The 22,505-nt window shown below is 38.3% G+C and overlaps 1 protein-coding gene across 1 annotated transcript in view; it reads left to right on the forward strand.

Annotated features, from left to right (window-relative positions):
- LOC122804304 (E2F associated phosphoprotein) overlaps positions 1-22,505 on the forward strand; it is a 600,524-nt gene that overhangs the window by 53,002 nt on the left and 525,017 nt on the right. Inside the window, exon 2 of the mRNA XM_044074094.1 lies at positions 5,372-5,547. Coding sequence (XP_043930029.1) covers positions 5,372-5,547 — 176 coding nt within the window. The remainder of the gene's footprint in view (positions 1-5,371; positions 5,548-22,505) is intronic.

Genomic DNA, 22,505 nt, shown 5'->3' on the forward strand with positions numbered 1-22,505 from the left:
GATGATGTTTCAGAAGGTAATTCATACAGGCTTTCTAGTAGGCTAAAACAGAAAGCCGTAGAAATGGAGGGGACCGATAACCAAGAGTACAATAAAGCAAAAAAAACCTTACTTGCCAGAGCTGGTGTTACCTCAGGCCCACAAGCTCAAAAGTTTCATAGATGTACATTTTCTCATTCCTGAATGCTAAGGACACAGTTTTATAATTTCAAGTATGTTATTAATTTATGGTTCGATCCAGGGAGCAAATATAGTAAGAAAAATTATACAAGTTGTTGAGACTGACAAATTCAAAAGGTCTTTGCCTATATGAAAGGCAAGTACTTATGAAATGTGAGTGTTCTGATGTGAAATGTTATATGCATTCTTGCATTTTAGTAGTAATAATTGGCATTTATCAGTATTACTACATTCCATTTGCCGGATAATCTTTTGGTAGTATATGTTTAATAAATTAACCAAAACCAGTAAAAAAAGGGGAGCAAAAACTCCAGCCAAAACTAAATAACCAAGGAGTTTGGAAAACGAAGTCACCAAACACGAAAGAAGTAAATCACAAGTTTATTAATGCTGACAATACACAAGCGTTTTCGTCCACAAGACTTCGTCAGATAACTCAATCCACCAATTTAAACATCCTTAAATAACTCCTCATATTAAAAAATTAACCAGTGAGTCCTTGGCATCAATTAATAAAATAAATGAAGGTGTGCATGTAAGAGCAAAGAGCAATAGATTTAAAAACACGATTAAAAATGCACACATTTAATAACTACTTGACAATAAATATCAAATTAATAAATGAATGTATAAAAATGAATATATAGAAATATAAGTGTAAAAAAATCACCTTATAATACAGTTAAAAAGTTAAATGTGTAAAAACTTATACAATGCTACCCTCTAGTGGCTAAAAACTGGAAAACTTTTATAATTTAGCTGCTCTTAGTTTTAATAGTGGTGCAAGTGAAATACTTTCATTCAAACCAGGGTGCCTTCCAGCTTCCAAAAATACCTGCCAGTATAACTCCCTATATTCACGACTGGTTTCCCACAAACCCCCCTAACATCTTTGGGAACGACCTCCAGTACAAAAAATTGCTTGTGCACACTCCTGTGTGTGTTTATATAGGGCATTTTTATCATTATTTTTACTTGTATCATAGAAGTGTTCATAAATCCACCTTTTCAGGCGTCTTTCTGTTTTCCCTACATAAAAAGCACAACATGCCTCACAGGATACCAAGTAAACCAAACCACTGGAGTTGCAATTACTACGACAGGTACTATAAACAGATTTGTTCCTACTTTTGATACACACCCTGTCAGTGTTTGTTACGTGTATACACTGTGCACATGCCCCACATTTATATGTACCAGGCCTCCTAGCCTTCTGAGCAGAATTCCTTTTTTTCATTAATTCCTTTAAATTAATCCCTTTTTTAAAAACAATATTTAAAGGCTTATGTTGCATGTCCTTTAAATCAGTAACAGAGGTGAATCTGTCCCATTCCTTTTTAACCAACTCTGTCACCCGATGAGAATCACTATTGTATTCCAAGGTGAATACCCTATGAAACTTATCATCCTTAGTTTTGACATTGTTGGGTGTAAACTCAATACCTTTACCCAACAAGGGCCTAAATCCTGTCGCCCGTTGACTTTTGATATATAAAATAGTATCATTCAGTAATTCATCTGGGTAGCCCCTTTCTAAAAAAAAGTTTTCTAAGAAAAAGACATTCTTCATCAAAGTCCTCATCTAGAGAGGTGAGCCTGCTGGCCCTAATCTATTTTCTGCGAAAATGGATGAGCGCTCTCGAAATGGAGATATGAATTTGAGAATGTCCCCCTTCGGAAAACTTTTGACTTAATACCACCGTTTGTTTTGATAATACTCGCATCCAAAAAAATCAACCTTATCAAAAGAGATATTACTAGTAAAATATAAAAAGGACGTGGTGGTGGTGTTAAGGTACTCGAAAAATTCCAATAGTTTCTCGCTGGAATCATTCCAAAAACTACAAATATCATCCAAAAGCGCCTGTATAAAATCCAACGCCAGAATTTCATTCATCTTCCCTTCATAAATCACCTGATCCATAAGTACTTTACCCCCCTCCCTTGTCAGGTTTCATAACTCTGATCTGTAAATTTTGCTGAAGCTCACTTAATATATTTCTCTCATTTGTGTTTAAGTTGTACTTTTTGGATTTAACTACAACCTTTCTTAGTTCCTTCTACACTATAATTTCAAAATTCTTCAATTGAGGATGTATAGGTGGATTATATTCGCTTTTGCATTTTAAACAAGTCTCTGTGTCCGTTTTAGTTTGTCCCTGAAACATAACTTCCAAATTAAGTTGTCTAATGAACATTTTGAAATCCAGTAACGGCCTAGTCATGTCACATTTTTTGTATGACACAAATTTAAAACCCCTGGAAAATAAACTAAAATGATCGACAGTTAGTTGAATGCCAGTGTAATTAAAAATATTGTAATTCCTATAAGTAAATATATTATTTTCACTGGTAATTTCATTGAAAACCCTCACATTATGGTCACTTCCTAATGGTTTATCTACCACTTGGTCATGAATTAATGACTCTGATGTTAATGAAAATGATGTTGATGTTTCATCATCCCTCGGTGTCCCCCTCCCCTTCCTCCCCTCTGAGGTTGATAATAATATTGAGGGGCCCTCTGGTTCATTAATCTTTCTGAACGCCGGGGAGGGGGGTACTCTAAAGGGTCTAATTGACTGGTGGCATCAACTACCTCTTCTTCATCAACCATATCTAGTAACTCGGCATTCACTTCATTCCTCTCCCGGCCCTTACTATTTTTCCTAGGTGCAGGATAGCATTGCCTTTCTTTGTATTCCAAAATGTCCCTGTTCAGTTTCTTAATCTTCCTATTAATGTTGACTGAACATGATTCATCTATCTTATCCATCATAGCAAAATATTTGGTTCTCTCCGCTTCAAGCAGTATATAACAAATCATTGGTAATACAATTATTTAAATGTAGATGATGGGAATGTAAATGGGAAGATGAATGAAATTCTGGGAGACCATTCTTATAATAGGGTTTCTAAAAATGAGATCCATGTGGCCTTCAAGAAGATAGAAGTGGCCCTAAATGATAAGTTGTTGGAAGCATTAATTAACATAGAACCTTTAGATTTTTACATGTTTCCCAACCCAGGATACCTACTATGTTTGGGATCCCCAAGGTCCTTAAAAACTAGATCAACCCCCTCTTAGACTATAGTGTCGGCGGAGGGCTCCAAAAGTATGCCATTAGCAAAATTCTTAGATGTAAAATTGAAAAAACTTTGGAATATGGTTATCTTGAAAGATTCTTGGGAATTCCTTCAAGGTATTGATACGAACATGACTTATGACAGTACCATTTTTGTAACTGTGGATATTAAAGATCTATTTACTGTTATTCCCCAAGAAGAGGGGGTAGCTTGGCTTGAAGCTGCTTTGGTGGACAAAACCAGAATTTCCAGTGATGACTTGCAGGTTATTTTAAACCTGATGGATATGGTTTTGAAAAAGAATTCCATTTACTATGGTGGGGAATATTTCCACCAGCTAAGGAGGTAGCTATGGGTGCTAATTGTGCACCAACCTATGCTAATATCATCCTAGACTGGTGGGAGAAGCAGTACATTTGTAGCTCTAGATTTTGCGATTGTTGGATTTTATACAGGTGCTTTTTGGATGATATTTGTATTTTTTGGAATGATTCCAAGGAGAAACTAGTGGAATTTTTGGAGTACCTTAACACCACCACATCCTTTTTATATTTTACTAGTAATGTTTCTTTTGATAAGGTTGATTTTTTTGGATGTGAGTATTATCAAAACAAACGGTGGTATTAACTCAAAAGTTTTCCGAAAGGGGGCATTCTCCAATTCATATCTCCATTTCGAGAGCACTCATCCATTTTCGCAGAGAAAAAGTATTTTCAAAGGGCAATAGATTAGGGCCAGCAGGCTCACCTCTCTAGATGAGGACTTTGATGAAGAATGTCTTTTTCTTAGAAAACTTTTTTTAGAAAGGGGCTACCCAGATGAATTATTGAATGATACTATTTTATATATCAAAAGTCAACGGGTGCCAAGATTTAGGCCCTTGTTGGGTAAAGGTATTGAGTTTACACCCAACAATGTCAAAACTAAGGATGATAAGTTTCATAGGGTATTCACCTTGGAATACAATAGTGATTCTCATCGGGTGATAGAATTGGTTAAAAAGGAATGGGACAGATTCACCTCCCTTACTGATTTAAAGGACATGCAACATAAGCCTTTAAATATTGTTTTTAAAAAAGGGATTAATTTAAAGGAATTAATGGAAAAAAGGAATTCTGCTCAGAAGGCTAAGAGGCCTGGTACATATAAATGTGGGGCATGTGCACAGTGTATACACGTAACAAACACTGACAGGGTGTGTATCAAAAGTAGGAACAAATCTGTTTACAGTACCTGTCGTAGTAATTGCAACTCCAGTGGTTTGGTTTACTTAGTATCCTGTGAGGCATGTTGTGCTTTTTATACAGGGAAAACAGAAAGACGCCTGAAAAGGCGGATTTATGAACACTTCTATGATATAAGTAAAAATAATGATAAAAATGTCCTATATAAACACACACAGGAGTGTGCCCAAGGAAGTTTTTTGTTTTTTGTACTGGAGGTCATTCCCAAAGATGTTAGGGGGGGTTTGTGGGAAACCCGTCTTGAATATAGGGAGTTATACTGGCAGGTATTTTTGGACGCAGGAAGGCACCCTGGTTTGAATGAAAGTATTTCACTTGCACCACTATTGAAAAAGAGCAGCTAAATTATAAAAGTTTTCCAGTTTTTGCCACTAGAGGGTAGCATTGGATATGTTTTACACATTTAACTTTTTAACTGTATTATAAGGTGATTTTTTACAATTATATTTCTATATATTCATTTTTATACATTCATTTATATATATATTTATTAATTTGATATGTATTGTCAAGTAGTTATTAAATATGTGCTTTTTTATCATGTTTTTAAATCTATTGCTCTTTGCTCTTACATGCACACCTTCATTTATTTTATTAATTGATGCTAAGGACTCATTGGTTAATTTTTTAATGTGAGGAGTTATTTAAGGATGTTTAAATTGGTGGATTGAGTTATCTGATGAAGTCTTGTGGACGAAAACGCATTGTGTATTATCAGCATTAATAAACTTCTTGTGATTTACTTCTTTCGTGGTTGGTGACTTTGTTTTCCAAACTCCTTGTTTGGTTATATATGTTTAATAAATTAAAATATAGTGATGTTTTGTAATTTTTAATCTGCTCTGAATATCACATTGTAGCTCTGAAGATGAATTGGACGTGCTTTTAAGTGGGACTCCTGAGCAGAAACGTAAGTTACTGAGAGAGTATTTAACAGGAGAAAGCGAGTCGTCTAGTGGAGATGAATTTGAAAAAGAGATGGAAGCAGAGTTGAACACTACTATGAAAACATTGGAGGGCAGTTGGACTTCACCAGGTATTTGTTTATGTTTAGGTCACATTTATTTAAAAAATGTTTTGCCTTGCTGTATCAATGTATGAATATATATTGACCATGCTTGCCAGATATTGTTTAGTTATTTATTATTCCTGTTATTTCATATAATATTTAGTTTTAGTTTTCTGCTTAGAAAATCTCATTCACCATTGTAGGTAAGAAAGACTCGCCTATAGTTATCTTTGTATACTTCATATGAGATTGTCATTGAGTGATTATAAAGTGGGTTTCTGATTCCTGTTTGTTCATCTTGGAAATGCAAAGTGGTTTGATTAGTAGAGGTTGCTCCTCGTGTCAATATGGAGGTGGACGGTGCTTGCTTGTGGTTTCTGCATTATAAAAGTATATAACAAAATAAAGCATAGTGAATAGGTTGTTGTTAATGAACCAAACCAGTAAGCAAAAACCAATAGTAGTCCATGAACAAAACCAGACAATGCTACTTTTATTCACTGCTTTCGTCCATACAAGGAGAAGGACTTTTTCAGAATAAAGAACTGTGAAATACTACCATCATGTTTGAAATGAATGAAAGACATATCCTAAACCATGTAACATACGTCTTCTTCTTCTTTTGGCTTTTCCCGGTCAGGGGTCGCCACAGCGGATCACCTTGTCCGCTCATGATTGGCAGTGGAGTTTTACGGTGTCGAGTTGCCAGCCCGGCACCCAACCTTCCACAGAAGGCACACACATGCACACACACTCACACCTAGGGCCAATTTAGAGTGTCCAATCCACCTGCAGCATGTCTTTGGGATGTGGGAGGAAACCAGAGCACCCGGAGGAAACCCACGCGACCACAGGGAGGACATGCAGACTCTGCACAGAAGGCATCCTAGCCGAGGATCGAACCGGAGAACCTCTTGTTGTGATATGTAAAGCAACTAAAATTATTAAGTGTACATACATAAAGCTGTACTAAAATGTAAATATTATTCTATAAAATCAAGAGATTAAACGTAGCTGTTAACGTAAGTAATTTTGTCTGGAAATTGGCACAGAGGATTAAGGAGCTGTTAATGAGCTGTTCGCTGTGATACATGGTTTGATTTCCTCAGCCTGCATTGCCTAGCAGTGTGACTCTGAGCAAGTCACTTAACCAGATGGCACTTCCAGGTTGAGTTTGAAGAAGATTGATGGAAGTAAGTGTTCTACCTCATTGAACAAATGCATTATTTTATTTTATTTGTATTTGGCAATAGAAATATTTTCATTCATGCCAGAAACCATTGCTGCTTTTAGTCTGACTTTCCTTAATGATTCTTTATATTCTAATATGTTTTTCAAAGAACCACTGCTTGGAGACTTTAAAACAATTTATAAAGAGCATTGTTTTTATCAAGCTTAGGAATAGTGTAATTGTATTCATAAATGTGTTTTTAAGGGTTTATTTCTGTCTTGCCAATGTGAAGAGCATTGTATGATAAATACTTTGCCACTTAAATCACACCAGTAGTTTTGTGTTTGAAATGCCCAGGATGCAGAGTTGAACAATAGTATGAAAACATTGGGGATAAGTTTGAATAAATGGATTAGCGCACCTATATAGTTAACAAATGTATGTATGTATGTATGTATTAATAAATAAAAACAAATAAACATTTGTTTAGAAATGGTGAGATACATTTGAAATGCATGACTGGACTTAAAAAGGCCCTTATGGTCATTAGCTTAGTATATACGTATGCATCTGTAAGAGGTTTGCAGGTGCTTTTTGAATTAGGATCATATGAAAAGCTTATCTGCAGAAAAAAAAATGTAGTGTATTGTAATGTGGGTAAGTTGAACGAATCCTTAGAAAGATGCTTAGTCACAGTAGCATCTGCTAAACTTCGCACTTGTTACAGTCCATATCCATTCTACTCAACCTTCAGCTTATTTAATTCCCCCAATCCTAATAAGATTTGTGTCTGTCAAGTGCTTTTGCTTTTTCCTGACTCTCGGAAGATTGGTTTTATATTTTTTCCACGTGTGCTTGAATTATGTTTATATTTTTTACCATGCTAAATGGTATTCTTCTGTTTTTGAAGACGTTAAAGTGTATTGGCCATGTTCTGAAGCAAGTTTAAATAGCAAAAGTTTTGAGTTGGGTTTAACCTCTTTACCTTATTTAATATGAAATTACACAGTTTTTGCTGGTTTTGCATTCTACTTTTATGAAATGGATTGCCCTCAAATCTTTTTTGGAGTCAAAAGCCTATACTGTAACATTATGAAACACTGAACCCAAAATGCCTCACTGCTTAAACTAATGCTTAAGCTACTGTATTGTATTTCTATGCAAAATGCATTTACAGGAGTTTCTTACTTCTTACAAAGACAAATTATCAACCAAGTCTTGCAGATGGAACACCTTACACTATAAATTAGGACTTGATAATGTGAAGGCGAAACCACAGTGTAAATAACCTGTTCTTCTAAAGAGATAAGGTTTTTAATTTACCCATATTGCAGTTGTATGTAAATAATTGGATGTTACCAACCATGACATTTATGGGTGAGGATATAGACAAAAGACCAAACAGTGATGCTAAAAAATTGAACACACTTAAGTTTTCATTGTTTGTAAAATCTCTTGCAATTTTAACATGAGTATAACAGGTAGTGAAGTTAACTATAAAACATAGATGCTTCAGATAAGAAACTTTGACACCATTTCCAAATATATATTTAACAAGCATCAAATATTGAAGCCAAAATGATTATTCTGAACTTTACCTATATCCTGATGTAGGAATGAGGTCCATTTCTGTCATGGTCTTAAAAAGCATAAACACATGAAGAAATTAAGTAGAGGTAGCAAACGTATGAGTATTACTGAATAAAAGTTCAGAAATAGCGACTTGAAAAGTTTATGACAAGTTAAAAAAAATAATTAATTTGGGTCTAAAATCAAGTTTTATGTAAGGGTTACAAGTAGTCACTATGTGTAGCAGAATTTACAGTATGACCCCATGTAAAGGAGGCGTTGCACTGTTAAGAGTAAGACTATACTGAAAGAAACAAGAACACAGAGAGTTATGATTGGGTCTCTGATTGTAACCACATTGTTATGTGCTCAAGACATGGATGCAAGAAATTCACCTCGAGACCAAAGCTTACGAGGTGAATCTTGGCATCCATGTCGCGAACACATAATAATGGGTTATGATTGGTGAGACCCGAAGATATCACTTTGTAGTGCATGGAGTTTTATCTACAATATGTGCTGCTAGATTCAGAAAAAAAGTTGCAGTGCTTTAATGACTTTGAAAGCCAGTAAAGCACTTAGACAGTAAGTAAACATAAATGTAAGAAAAAGTCAGGGACAGTTTTTAAATACTGCCCTAAGTTAAATAAGTTACTTCCAGACTGATGTCTGTAAACATTCACCCAAGTATGAGGAAAGATATTAAAGTACAGTCGAAAGTGAATGAACGTCCCTTCCATGAGACCCAACCATAACAGCAGTTAGGGGGTGTGCAGTAAATGTTACATACCTCTGAAAGCATTGTTACAGTCAAGTCTTGCACTACAGAAGCACATAACATGTTTATCTTTGTTTTTTCCAATTTTAGAGTGTAATCACAGCTTTCCATGCACTTCAGCATTATTCTGATAGCTCTGCTCATTTGCTAAGGGCAGTATTAGGATTAGAAAAAATTATTTACACAGGCTTAAACAACACAGTTTATTTTTGTAGACATCCGGTTTATATAATTTTGTTAATAATACAGGTAAACTGTATTTGATAATTAAAAAAAAAAATCCACAGACATAGCAGAATAGAAGAATTATCTATTTCTTTTTTTTATTATTTCTTAATCAGGTAAGTGGGGTAGTCAGACGATTCTTTTTTGTAGCCAGAGGAGTCTTTTGCATACTTGAGTATAAAGCATGTAAAATGGTTATACAGAGTTGGAAAAGGATTTTCACATTACTAAACATAGATTATTTATAGCATTAGTCCAGTATCTACAATATACAATGACTGTTTAAATTATATAGAAGTCTAGATTTAAACTTGGGTCAGGTTTCACCTGTTAAGAGAGATCACAGTTTAGAGGTTTTAAGCTGTCTAAAGTTGGAATAGTAGAACATTTATTATGCTAAATCACATGCAGATGACACACAAGAGAAAAGGCAGACTAGACTAATGATCCTTTATGGTAAGCCACTGTCACTGACAGGGTTTGCAAACAGAGGAGCTGTTAAAACTGAGTAACCTTGTTTTTTACCCAGATGGTGACTGAGCTTCTGATGTCCTAGAATTCTGTTCCAGATGCTTTCAGTACTTTTCATTGAGACTGCATTAGCTGAATCTTCAACAGGATGAAACAAGCAGTTTGAAGCTTCATTTTAATGATATATATTTATTTTGCATGGGTGCAGCCCCCTCCCCCACACCTCCACCCTCTTGCTTATCTATACTAACTCCACAGTCACACAACCATGGGGGAAAAGAAATGCCCAAATTCGCTGAATCAGTGTTAGCACACAAATGAACAAATCAGTACCATAGCAGCTGTAATTTCCTATATAAAAAGTAATCTGGGATTTTAATGTGTGAGAGAATAGAAATCAGCAAGTTTAAATGAATACACTTTACACTGGACTAGGTGTATGGAAATCATTCCAGACTGCTAGTGCTATTTTTTGAGAAGGCTGTTTCTCCCTTCCTTGAACCAAAGTAAAGTTTGTGAAGTAAGGTAACACTGTTTCTAAGTTTACTGAGTGAAGACTGTTTATAGTTTCAGGATGGAAATGTTTTTTATCATTGAATATTTTAAAAATCATTGTTGCTAGGAGGAAAATAGCCCTGTCAGATCTGTGATTGATAGGTATCTGATTTCTGTAAAATACACTGATGTTTTCTGCTATCAGCAAGAGTAAAACATATTTTATTATTAAACATTACTTGTAACATGGAAGTAAAAAGCTGTGGTGGTACAGCAGTAGCGCTGTTGCCTCACAGCAAGAGGTTCTCCTGTTCGATTCCTGGCTGGAGTGCCTTCTGTGTGGAGTCTGCATGTCCTCCCCACGGTCGAGTGGCCTCCGAAAGACATGGGTGAATGGGCATGCCTTCCCTGAAGGTTGGGCGTCGGGCTGGCAACTCGGCACCATAAAAATCTACTGCCAATCTGTGGATATCTGGAATCTGGAAAGGGTTAGATTCTAGAAGCTTTCTGGGAGCAGCAACTTGGTCCTTTATACACACCTTCACAAAAAACTACGAAATAGATTCCTTCTGTAGGTTTAGATCAGGCTTTGCTAGGACCATTCTGCAGGGCCTACTAGACCCTCATTCTTCCTTCCCTAAGTTAGTGCAAGCTATGATAGTCTACCCATATAGTTAAGGTTGCTGCAGCAGTGATCAGATGATGAACACAGCACAGTTGTGTAAGTAAACTTTCCATAATAGTTGATATACAAATGAGCACTGATACAGTAGCCACTCCCTCCCTCTGTTCCCCCTTATTTTTGCATGTTTTTTGTTGTTAGGGTGAGTACTTTTTCCTAGCATTGACCTTTACAGGACTGCCAAGTCCAACTATCTCAGTTTGTATGAAAGCTCTGAAGGGCTTGCAGCCAAAACAATTTTTTTCATTTGCACTGCTTGAGCCTGGTTAACAATTTGGGCAAGTGGAAGGTGCCCTTAAGCTTAGGAAGCTGGCCAGCTGTTATGTTCTTAACAGGATATAACCCATGTAGCTAAAGCTACTGCAGCAGTGATCATTCAAACATCTACTTTCATGATGGAATAGCATAATGGTAGAGAGTTTGATTCTAACCTCTGGCAATTGGCTAGGCTTGTAATAGTCTGCAGACTAATAGCCTAGTATTTCCCTTTGAACTCTTTATATATACACACAGCTGTACTTTCCTACTTTTCAAATAAAATGTCTTGTATATGTAGATTTTTATTATAAATTCTCTGAGATAATTAAAGTGATGGTCACTAGGTCATTAAAGTCTATATTCCTGAGACAGAGGACACCTCATGATATCATGTTTGACAGTAACCTACAATACAAAGATCAAGAATTCAGAAGATTTCTACAAGTAGAAATTTTAATATAAAATGTTCAGTTTACATTATCCATAATCCAATAGACAAGTGAAGTAAAGAATCCCATAAGAATTGTGTTCTCATTTTTGTACGCATGGTTAATTCTTTCTTTGTTCTTTTGGGATAGACCATGGGCAGGCTTAAAACTGCCCTATAAATTAATGCTCTACCCTGGTTAACACACACATAAAAACAAGAGCTGAAGCAAAAGGTAAGAGGATTGTCTTACTGCTGTTTTGAAATGTAGGAATATCTCACTGCAGGAGCTCAATATCTTATTTTCTCATGTGTTAATGAGCAGTAGTTTGAAAAGCAAATTATTTCCTTCACCTACACTACCAGTGACTGGAAGTCAGTGAAAAGTAAAGGAAATGTAGAAAGAAACCCACAGATACATAAATATTGTTATGAAAGGAAACTGCAAAAGATATCAGATTTTTTTTAGCCCCTCAGACTGATGACCATCATCCCCCATTTGTCTCCTCCCTGGTCATTATCCAGACAGACGTCAAGGCTTCCCCTGGTCCATGAGTTTCTAACATCCCTCAGCAGCTTTTGAGGGACGTAAGTTCTGCCAGTCTTTGGGGAAGGAGCATGTGAGTTTTCCCCATGTAACTTCTGCCTGACCTGTGTAGCTAACAAACGTGAGTATCTCCCACAGGCCGAGACTTCATGGGCTGTACCACCCAGAGCTCTCACCGGGTGTCACCTAAGCAGTAATCCAAGCCAACTCCCTTCCCTGGGATGGGTAAGCGGTGTGCTGATAATTCCCATTCTTCCAGCACCAATGCCTGCTAATCGAACACAGGTTGTATAGGTTACAGTTAGGGCTTTTATCTTTCTGTGCCACTGGATGAGGGCAGGATTTCTCAGATTTTTCAAGCTGGAGTTAGAGTAGGAATATAGAACTGCAACCTGTAGTTAGGTCTGCTGGTCAGACAATGATACCACAATACCGAGTCATGCATGAGGAAGAATGAAATAAATACGTAGGAGTTCCAGGAAGATGAACAGTCAGAACTGTTGCAAGAAAGCAGATTGTAAAAACTGCATTAGTCTAAAGTTACAGCAAGATATTTCTTAATTCATGTCTCCGAGTAAAGCTGCTGTGCAGTAAGAAGTGTCCCAAAAAGACCAGATGTTCAGTGTAAATTATGGTATTAAATGTTCTGCCTTTGAAGCTCCATTGAAGAAACCAGGTAGCCATACAGACTTTGAGAAAATGATTTCAACAACAGAAAGCTGTTTTTATTTAAAATGACTTTAAATATGTTCAGAAATGTTAATTTGGTGTCAAAGACCTATTAATATGCTTAGAATAAAAGTCATTTTAAAATCAGTATATTATAATGCTTGTTACCTTGTGTATTTATATGTGCATGCATATATATATATATATATATATATATATATATATATGTGTGTGTGTATTTTAGGATTTTAAAAAAGAGCCAGGGTATATATTTTTAAATGTGCTAATATAGCTAGGTATACATCATATAGTCGAAGTATTATTAAATCGAATATCTTTTGGTCAAACCCTTTTTATCAAATCTGTTTGTCAAAGTCTTCAATCGTCGAAGTCCATTTTATTGAATTGTTTTTGTTGGCCAACAGTTGGAACATAATATGCGAAGTAGCAAGTCTCCCCCAAACCTCACTCACCATTCAACAATCGCTGAAAGTTAATATTCATACCAATGGTTACATGAGTATTCATATCCTGTTTCTAATTTACCCTTTTCATTAACGTAGTGCGATCTCAGAGTTGGTATATTTAATTGGGGGGTGGGGGTGGGGTGCAGCCTCCCTGCAAAAGTGAAACTTAAAAAGTAGTTTTTATTAACTTTTTATTTTCTTAAGCTGCTCATACTTCTGAGTAGATCAGTGTGGTAGGTATTACAGTCATATAAGCCTGGGGAAATTTTTAAATTAAAAGTTATAGTAGTGTAAGTTTTTTTTTTTTTTTTTAAATGTTAAATTTTAAATCTTAAATGTTTTAGGTTTTTAAGTGTTCCCGTTTTAAGGAATTGTTTAGTGATGTCAGAGGTTTTGTTAGTTGGCCAAGTAAAACACTTCACTGTTGTTTAGTTTGACATTTAAAGAGTTTGGTGAATAGGAGGTTCAATAAAAAGGGTTTGATTAAAAGATATTCAATTTAATGGTAATTTGACTAAGTGATATAGATCCAATATAGCTATCTACAGGAATCTGTATATGCTTTGTGTTTTAACAGTTTGTATGTCTTGTTGATTGCTGTTGTAAGTGACTGTTGATGAGTGACTGCAAAATAATAATGTAAGAATCTGTTGTTATTTACATGTCTGCTTTGTTAATCCTACATAGTGGTATGCTGAACTGTCTTCTGGCCTTGTTAGTGGATGAAAGGATCCTTGGTGTAGCCCAGCTATACTGTCAACAAATTGAATGAATGAACAAATAAATAAATAAAAGCTGCATGTCACGTGGTGTACATTTCTACTAGAGAGCTCATTCCGAATAAAACCTTATGAAGTTAGCCACATCCAGAGTGTCTGTCTGTCTTATTCATCATCATCCAGACACAACAAACTTAACAAGATGAAGGGAGAGATATGTCTGGGAATTTGAACACCACAATCAGGTTTATTCACACTGCTTGTGAGAATAACTTCGCTGACCTATAACATAGGTTTAGTGGTGTAATTATTTTAACTGTCTTTGTTTTGCTCTGTTGTATAAATGAAGGACAGGCTCAAGATACACTACAACATTCTTCAGAGAGCTATTTCTGAGTGAAAGAGGGGCCTCGTTGGATCACTGATTTTGATGGGAGGAAAGAACTGTTGTGTACCCAGTGTAGTGAAATAGGATTTGTTTGAGTTAATGGTTATTTTATCTTTTGTTTACTAATTTCCAGTTGTTGCTTTGGTCCTGTTGTAAAGAGGACTGTGTTGTGATTACAGTTTCACCTTCAGATAAATTGAATCCTACTTCATATTTCATTTTTTTTTTCTTGGGGGATCACTAAGGAAAGAATGAAGCCATGGTAAGTAATAGTAGTATGTAAAACTAGACACAATATACATAGATTAGAATAGAACAGCTATCCTTGTCCTATAGAAATGGGAAGAACATTAGTAGAGGTCACATTTCAACAAGATTTGGTAGCAAATAGTACTTCAATGTTCTTTATGGTAGCTGGGAAGCTTGAAGTTCAGTTTCTGACTGCCCCAGAATGTGGTGTCTGTGCTGGCCAGCTCAAATGTTTTGACATTAATTGTAAGATAATTAAAAATAATTTTCTTCAGCAGTCATTCCATGATATTATGTACATGTGAAGTTTTCTGTCAGGTTTATTGTTACCTGGTGCAGTGAGTGTGCACCAAGTTACAATGCCAGCATTCCATATTTGAGATGTGTGCCTTGCACCGATATTTTGAAGAAGGGAGTAAATGGGGGTTGATCAGCTCTTCCTCAGAATGCAGGACCATTCAAGATGATAGCCTTGAGCATCGAAGTCATGCTGCAGAGTAGAATGTGCTAGTTCATACCCACTGGTAGTGTAGGTTGTGCAGTAGTTTGCAGTGCTGCATGCAGGCACCAATGTAGTACATGTTGTGTGTTGCCCTATCAGGAGATGTAGTACATGTTGTGTGTTGCCCTATCAGGAGATGTAAGGCATTAAAAAGTCCTGACCCCAATCACAGGGTGATTGGCATAATTTCTTCTTCTTCTCTGTTGGTGACTTTTAGATGGAAAATGAACAGATCTAATGTTGTCTTTTCCATCTGTTCTTCAATTCATGGGTTTCAAGCCTGACCTTGGATCCCACTTTTAGATGCTTTTTCCAGACAAAGGCTGTGTAGCTCAGACTCCTCCCCTTAATCATAATCCTGTCTAAATCCTAAATTGCCCAATATCTCGTTTGCCACAAAGAGTTCAGATGTAGTTGACATAGCTCAGGTAATGGAGATAAGTAAAAACATTTTTTATACCGTTTTTCACTCTAGTTTCTAACTTGCCTTAATATTCCTCCCTGATTATAGTAAAAAAAAATAAAAACAAGTTGAACTAGTTTTTGGGCCTCATGTCTCTTACTTGAGTCCTCCTTTGTATTATAGATTGATAGTACTTCTTTACCATTGTTGGTATTTCTCTTCATCAGTATGGAGTATTACAGTTGCTGGTATTGTGCTGTTCCCTTTAGTATATTGTGTTACTGTTAATGTTGGTTTTCCATGGTTATGCTGTGTCGAAACATGACTTCAAGAAATGTGTCTCTTGTGGGCACAAAATCCCCAATTCAGATGCCCACTCATGTGTTTGTTTGGGAGCTAGCCATTTGGTCATGGAGTGTGACATCTGCTCTGCATTTAACTATAGGACTCTTGTGGAAAGTAGGAATACACTGGTTTTGAAGGATTATGTCCCTTCTTCATCAGCATCTGGAGCTTCCCCATCCACCAAGAAGCCTTTAGAAAAGTCGAAAGGGGACAAAAGGGGAAAAGTCTAAAGGTCAGTCAAAGGAGCAAAGGAAATGATCCCTTGACCACTATCCTTCATCAGCTCCTGTTTTGGCTCCACCTTCTAAGATTCAAAGGACTTTGGATCCGACCCCTCCATTAGATCTGTCACACTCTTCCTCCAGAACACCTTCTCGAAGGGAGCCTGTCTTCACACCAGAGCCGATTTCTTCTAGGCTACATTCACCTTTTCTGCAGGAGACTCTCATAAGGCCTTTAGACCTCCATCATCTTCCTCTTCCTTCTTGTCTACCATAAGTCTCTCAGCAGCTGTGGACAGAATGAAAAAGAAATTCCTCAGGTCCCAAATTAATTTTGGGGTCTTAGCTTTGTCTCCCAATGGACTTGGGAGGTTTGGACCATCCCAGACATCTTTAGCTGCTCCTACTCCAATTTTTCCTCCAGTTTCAGATATATCAGACCCAAGATTCCTGGGGTTGTCCTCAGCTTATCCAAAGTTATGGTCTCCATTGACTGCGGCTTCCTCTCTGATCCAACCAGCGCTGACACTGTGGGAGCCAGAGGGATTTCAAAGCCATCGCTTCAGTGCCAGATCTGTGGTTAGAGGTTCGACTCCAAAACACTCTGAGCTATCCCTTCCTCTCATAGATTCAGTGTGGGATAGCATGGCTTCCACCTCTGATTCAAGGCAGGATCAGGGAGATTCTCTGTACCACCCTGGGCAGGTAGTTTTGATTCTGACTGGGGTGATTTGGAGATCTCCTTTGGTTTTTGCCTTCAAAGCAGTGGAGACAGCATTCTCCTCTTTAGGAGACAGGATGTCCCTGCCCCCCCCGCCCCCCCCCCCCCGGTCTTCTTCCCACTCTACAAGTATCTACTCTGGGTCTTGAGCCTGTTTATTCCATCCAGTCAGGAAAGCTGGTCTGAACTAGACTTGAGACCGTCCTCATCCCAATCCTCCTCAGACTTCTGAGTCTTCCTCAAATCATCCCTCAGTGGAAGCCGCTCAGAAACACAGGTATAAAAAGGAGACACTCACACGCTCTATAGGAATCCGTAACAGAAGACACGGACTTTGAAGGGGAGAGGTCCCTTAGATCACCCCTTTAGGATATCTCAATCAGAGAGAGCTTTTCAAGCTTCTGAGACAGAAGTGTGTTTGATCTTTCAAAGCTCCTTCCCAGGAGGAGTTTGTGTTTCTTGAGGCATTTGGTACAGGCTCAGCTTCTTCCTGGGTGGTTTCCCTGGTAGATGAAATGGTTGATGATCTCTCTCACAGGGCATGGAATGATCCAGACATGGCAGAGCCTATCCCCAAGAAATCTGATAAATATTTAGTAGCTCCAGAAAAATTGCCCATTGGAGCATGGGTCCCCCGGGTTGATGCTGTGGTGGTGGCAACAGCCACTAAGAAAGAACTCGTTGAAGAGAGTGGAACTCTCCATCCCTCTAGCAGAGAGTTCAGAGCTTTGGAAAGGTATGGTAAGCGGGTCTGTGCTTCAGCAACTTTTGCTCTACATTCACTGAACTATTTGGCACACCTTACAAGATTTCAGAGGGACTTGACTAAAGAACTTTCAAAATCCCTCGCTGGGTCCATGTCTGTGGATGACAAAAAATAAATAAATAAATATTTCTTTGCAGCTGGCCACCCTCCAATTCATCTTAAACAATTCCATATGTCTGATTTTTCATGTGATGGAGGGTGATTCTAGTGCCACAGGTTCAGGAATTCCTATTTGTTGGCATGCCTGGATGTGCTTATGCACTTTGTGGAGTCCTTTAAGTAATTTTTCATCAATGTTCTTTTTAACGTTTGACTCTTTTTGGCCCCAAGATTAAAGAAACGCTTTCCATGAGTGAACAGGATGGGAAAACTCTATCTACAGTAAAAATATAGTTTTCTATGCCCCAGAGGACGTTCTCCAAGAACCAGAAAGGATGAAGAAAGATGTTCTGAAAATCCTAGAATTTTCCCAGGACTCTTATGCCATGAGGCAGAGGAGGAAACTCTAGTAATAGACGAAGCCTATGAGGTACAGGAGCCCCTCAGAATGGTGACTTCAGAGTGCCTTTTGCCAAGAAGTCTTACCAGCGCTCCTGAGGGATTGCCTAGCTGCTGCACTCTGGAGGCATTTGGGGGACACGTCTTTGCACCTGACTGCCTGAACATCCATCACCAAAGATATTTGGGTGCGGACAGTTATACCCACAGGCTACTATACTCCATTTTCCCATCTTCTGCCAAGCATATCAAAGAAGTTACCCAGTGTGCCAGCTCATCAGAGAAAAGATGGAGCATTAAAAATTCAAAAACTGCAAATAAAAAGTCATCCAAAAGGTCGCACCAGACCAGCAGGAATTAGAAACTTATTTGAGGTTCTTTTTGGTACCAAAGAAATATGGGGACCTCAGGCCAGTGTTGGACCTAAGGCACTTGAACCTATTTGTCAGACAGTTGCAGTTTCGTATGATCATGGTTCAGTCCATTTTTCCACAGTTGTGGAAGGATGATTGGATGTGCTGAATAGATCTTCAGTGTACTACCACATCAAAATGGGCAGACGATCCTGGAAGTTTCTTCGCTTCCGGCTGGGAGACAGTCATTTTCAGTTCAGGGATTGCCCTTTGGTCTCACCATAGCCCCTGAGATGTTCACCAAGTGCATGGCAGTGGTTGTGGATCACTTGTGACTGCTAGGATTCTGGTTGTTTCCCTACTTCAATGAAGGTCTCCTCACCACCCACCACTAACAAACTTTTGATTCACTCCAGAGATTACTTGTTCCATCTGTGCTCTAATATGGGCGTCATGGTCAATTACAGCAAGCCCTGTTTTTGCCCTACACAAGCCCAGGAGTTCGTAGGTGCACATTTAGACACTGTCTTCCAGATAGCAAGATTTCCACAGCCGAGACAGTCCCCTCTGCAAAGTCAAGCCTTGAAATTTCTATCTCTTCAGACCCCCCCCCTTCCCATACCAGGTTAGTTTTACAATTCCTATTGTTCGTGGCTGCCTCAATTGCTCTTGTCCCACTGGGGAAATTTAACATGAGAGAACTTCAGTGGATGTTGATGGTACAGTAGTCAGTAGGGCAACCACTCATGAATTTCCCCATACAAAATCACAAGTATATGCAGGGAACATGTAACATGGTGGATACAAGCTTCAGAGGTGTCTCCGTCTACTCTTAGCAAAGGCCACTGTGACCATGGATGCTTCCTAGATGGGGGGGACTACTTGGGAAAGATGGTTCAAGGCATGTGGTCCCCCTCAGAAGCCAGTCTGCACATCCATATTCTGGAGAGAAGAGCTGCCTTCCTAATGTTGCAGACATTCTAGAATGTTCTCCCTCTGAGGATGATTGCTATACAGATGGACACCATATCAGTGGTTTGGTACATCAATAAACAGGGGAACCCATTCTTACCCCTTGTGACAAGAAGCGGGTTATCTCTCTTTCAGTCTCTTTCTACTCACAGTACATGTTCCGGGAAAGTCCAGCATCTTAGCGGACAAACTAACCAGGTCTGTCATACTGCCTCACGAGTGGTCTCTCAATTCATCAGTGGCAAAGCAGATATTTCTTCACTGGGGCCAACCATGCTACAATCTATTTGCCTCTTCCCTATAACTTTAAGTACAGCAGGTACTTTGCTCTGACACTTCCTGAAATGGAGTCACCAAGAGAAGCTCTTCTCCACAATTAGCCCCAGGTCTCCTTTATGCATATCCACCTACTCCACTTAGCCCAAGTTCCTTCAGAAAGCATCGCAGTGGAAGAGCAAGCTCATCCTCATTGCCCTATTCTGGTTTTGACAAGTGTAGTTCCCCATCCTGTAACCTCACTTAATATACCTGCCTTAGGTCTAGACCATGTCCAAGATCTTTTCTCACCTATCCAGCCTACATCACTTGGACATTCGAGCCCTCTAGCACACCGCATGGTTTCTCCACTTCCAATGATGGCTAGGCAGTTCAGGTCCTTTGCATTCTCACTTCTTCCCAGAAGTCTTCAAAATCCAAATAGAAATAAGCCCTTAGGAAATCTATCCACCTTTTCATTTCATTTTCAAAGGCATAATTGGGAAAGCCAGTGTCAAAAGTAACTTTAGCCAGATTGCTCACTATTTGTATTTCATATGTGTACAAAGAGAAAGGAGTGACTACTGAGGCCTCCAAGGGGACTTTCAGTGAGATCTATTTCCACTTCTTCCACATTCTTATTCTTATTTAGAGCTTCAGTAGCTGATACCTATGCTCCTGTCATCTGGTTCTGTGCCCATATTAGTTATAGCTCATTACAAATTGGATATCTTCTCCATGGACAGGGCAGTATTCGGCTCTGCTGTTCTCTGAAATATCCTTCCATGATGATCACCCTGGGTTTTAAGCAGCTGGGGACTCTGTCCCATGAGTTGAGGAATGAATGGAAAACGCAACATCAGATACAAAAGTTATGTTAACGATGCAGCTGTGTTGACTGTTTCCATCTTTCCTCAACCTCCGTCTCCCCATTCCCTCTTCCGTATCATGGAAGTTAATCTGAATACTCTTCTGGTATGACCTGTGGAGTTTACCGTTAAGATCCTTTTCCCCTTACCTCAGCACCAGATCTGACCATCTGTTTACATGATTCTCTATCACTTTCTCCATTTTAATATTTTTGGCTTTTTATGGGATATTACATGGTAACTCCCTAATGTTATAGATCTGAGGGCAAACTCAATCCGAGGTAATGTAGGGTTTGGTGGGGATTATGGTATGAGTAAGGGGAGGAGCCTGAGGTATGGAGCCCAAGTCTGGAAAAAGCAGCTGAAGTTGGATTCATGGCCTGATCCGAAACCCATGAGTTGAGGAAGGACAGACACGGACAACACAGATTGCATCATTATGGTGAGTACATAACTCTTGTGTAAACCATTTCCTTGTTTTGCTTCCACTATTGTGAAAGGGGGTCATATGTGCCATGCCTAAGTCTTCAAGAGGCTTTCTCTCCTCCTTTGATTTGTTAGATGTTAATTATTATCAGTTCTGCCTTTTGGGTCTTTTTTTCTTGAAAGCACTGGAATAAGGTCATGTATATTGGCCAGATTCAGTAAATTGCCCTTATCTTTTGTTCAAATAAGTAGCAAAATTATTAATTTAGTAGTGTATGTGAAATGATCAAGGATGTTTGGAGAGCAGTTATGTTGAGTAGTTTTTGTCAAGTTTGATTTGTGTGCGTCTTTTTGTAGGAATATATATATGGTTTGTTTTGTAACGGTTTGACCTCAGAAATGGTCCATGTAGTCCTGGGCATCCAAATCAAGTGTTAAGGTAGGATAAAGAGATTTTTAAATAGTCAGTCCATCAACTAATTGCCTTTAATTTGCATATAAAGGTTAAAGGTTAAGCACATTCATCCGCAACACTCTGGACTTCATCAGAACAATGTTTTGATACAACAACCGGGTTTAAATGTACATACTAAATAAAAATAATTTTTCAGTCAGCTAATTAAATAATTAATGAACGTATAGAAACAAGTAAAACATAGTTATCCAAAAGAAATAAAAATAGTGTTAAAAACTTTTTACAAAAAGTATTTCTTTCCATGTAAAACATTCTTCTTTCCATTAAAAAAAAACAATATGAAGAAGTATGAATAAGAACATACACATAATAATCAAGTTTTATTATCATAAGACCCCTATGACCAAAGAGAAGAAGAAGAAAAACAAAACTCTATAAGCACTTACATGAGTGCATGGATCGTGCTATCCTCCAAAAAAAGGAAGCCAATCTGGTGGTCCCCTGCCATAAACAAACTGTACAACAGAAGGAAGAAACTGTTGCAAAAGAGAGTAAAATCACGAGTGGAGGAGCTCCCTGGTCAGCCTCAGTAAGAAGCTGAGATCCCTTATAAGATCCTCCAAAGCTAGCTACGAAAACAAAATCGCCACTAATTCCAAGGACAACCACAAAGCATTCTATAGCTATGTCAAGAATCTCGATGGCAACACTCAGATCTGCTCTGAGTTACAGCACAAAGACACGAAAATTGCAGAACCAACTGATATTGCCAACATCCTAGCAGATAGGTTCAGTGCTAACTTTACCCCCCCCCCACCCGCTAAAGGGCCCATATCTGTACAGGAAGAATGCAGAGTCCCTGTAATCACAACTACTTGGGTAAAAGCTGCACACTCTAAAGCCAAAAACACAGCATCAATGGGACCGGACAACATCCCAGGCTGCGTTTTACATGAACTTCAGAATGAACTGGCTCCCCTCTTAAGCACCATGTTCAATAATAGCCTCGCATCAGGCTTTGTGCCCACTGAATGGCGCACAGCAACAGTTATCCCACTCCACAAAGAGGGAGCCACCACTGATCCCGGGAACTATCGACCTATTAGCCTGACGAGCCTGGTCTG

Source organism: Protopterus annectens, chromosome 6.part0, assembly GCF_019279795.1.
Source record: "Protopterus annectens isolate FY-2018-M chromosome 6.part0, PAN1.0, whole genome shotgun sequence".
Classification (NCBI taxonomy): domain Eukaryota; kingdom Metazoa; phylum Chordata; order Ceratodontiformes; family Protopteridae; genus Protopterus; species Protopterus annectens.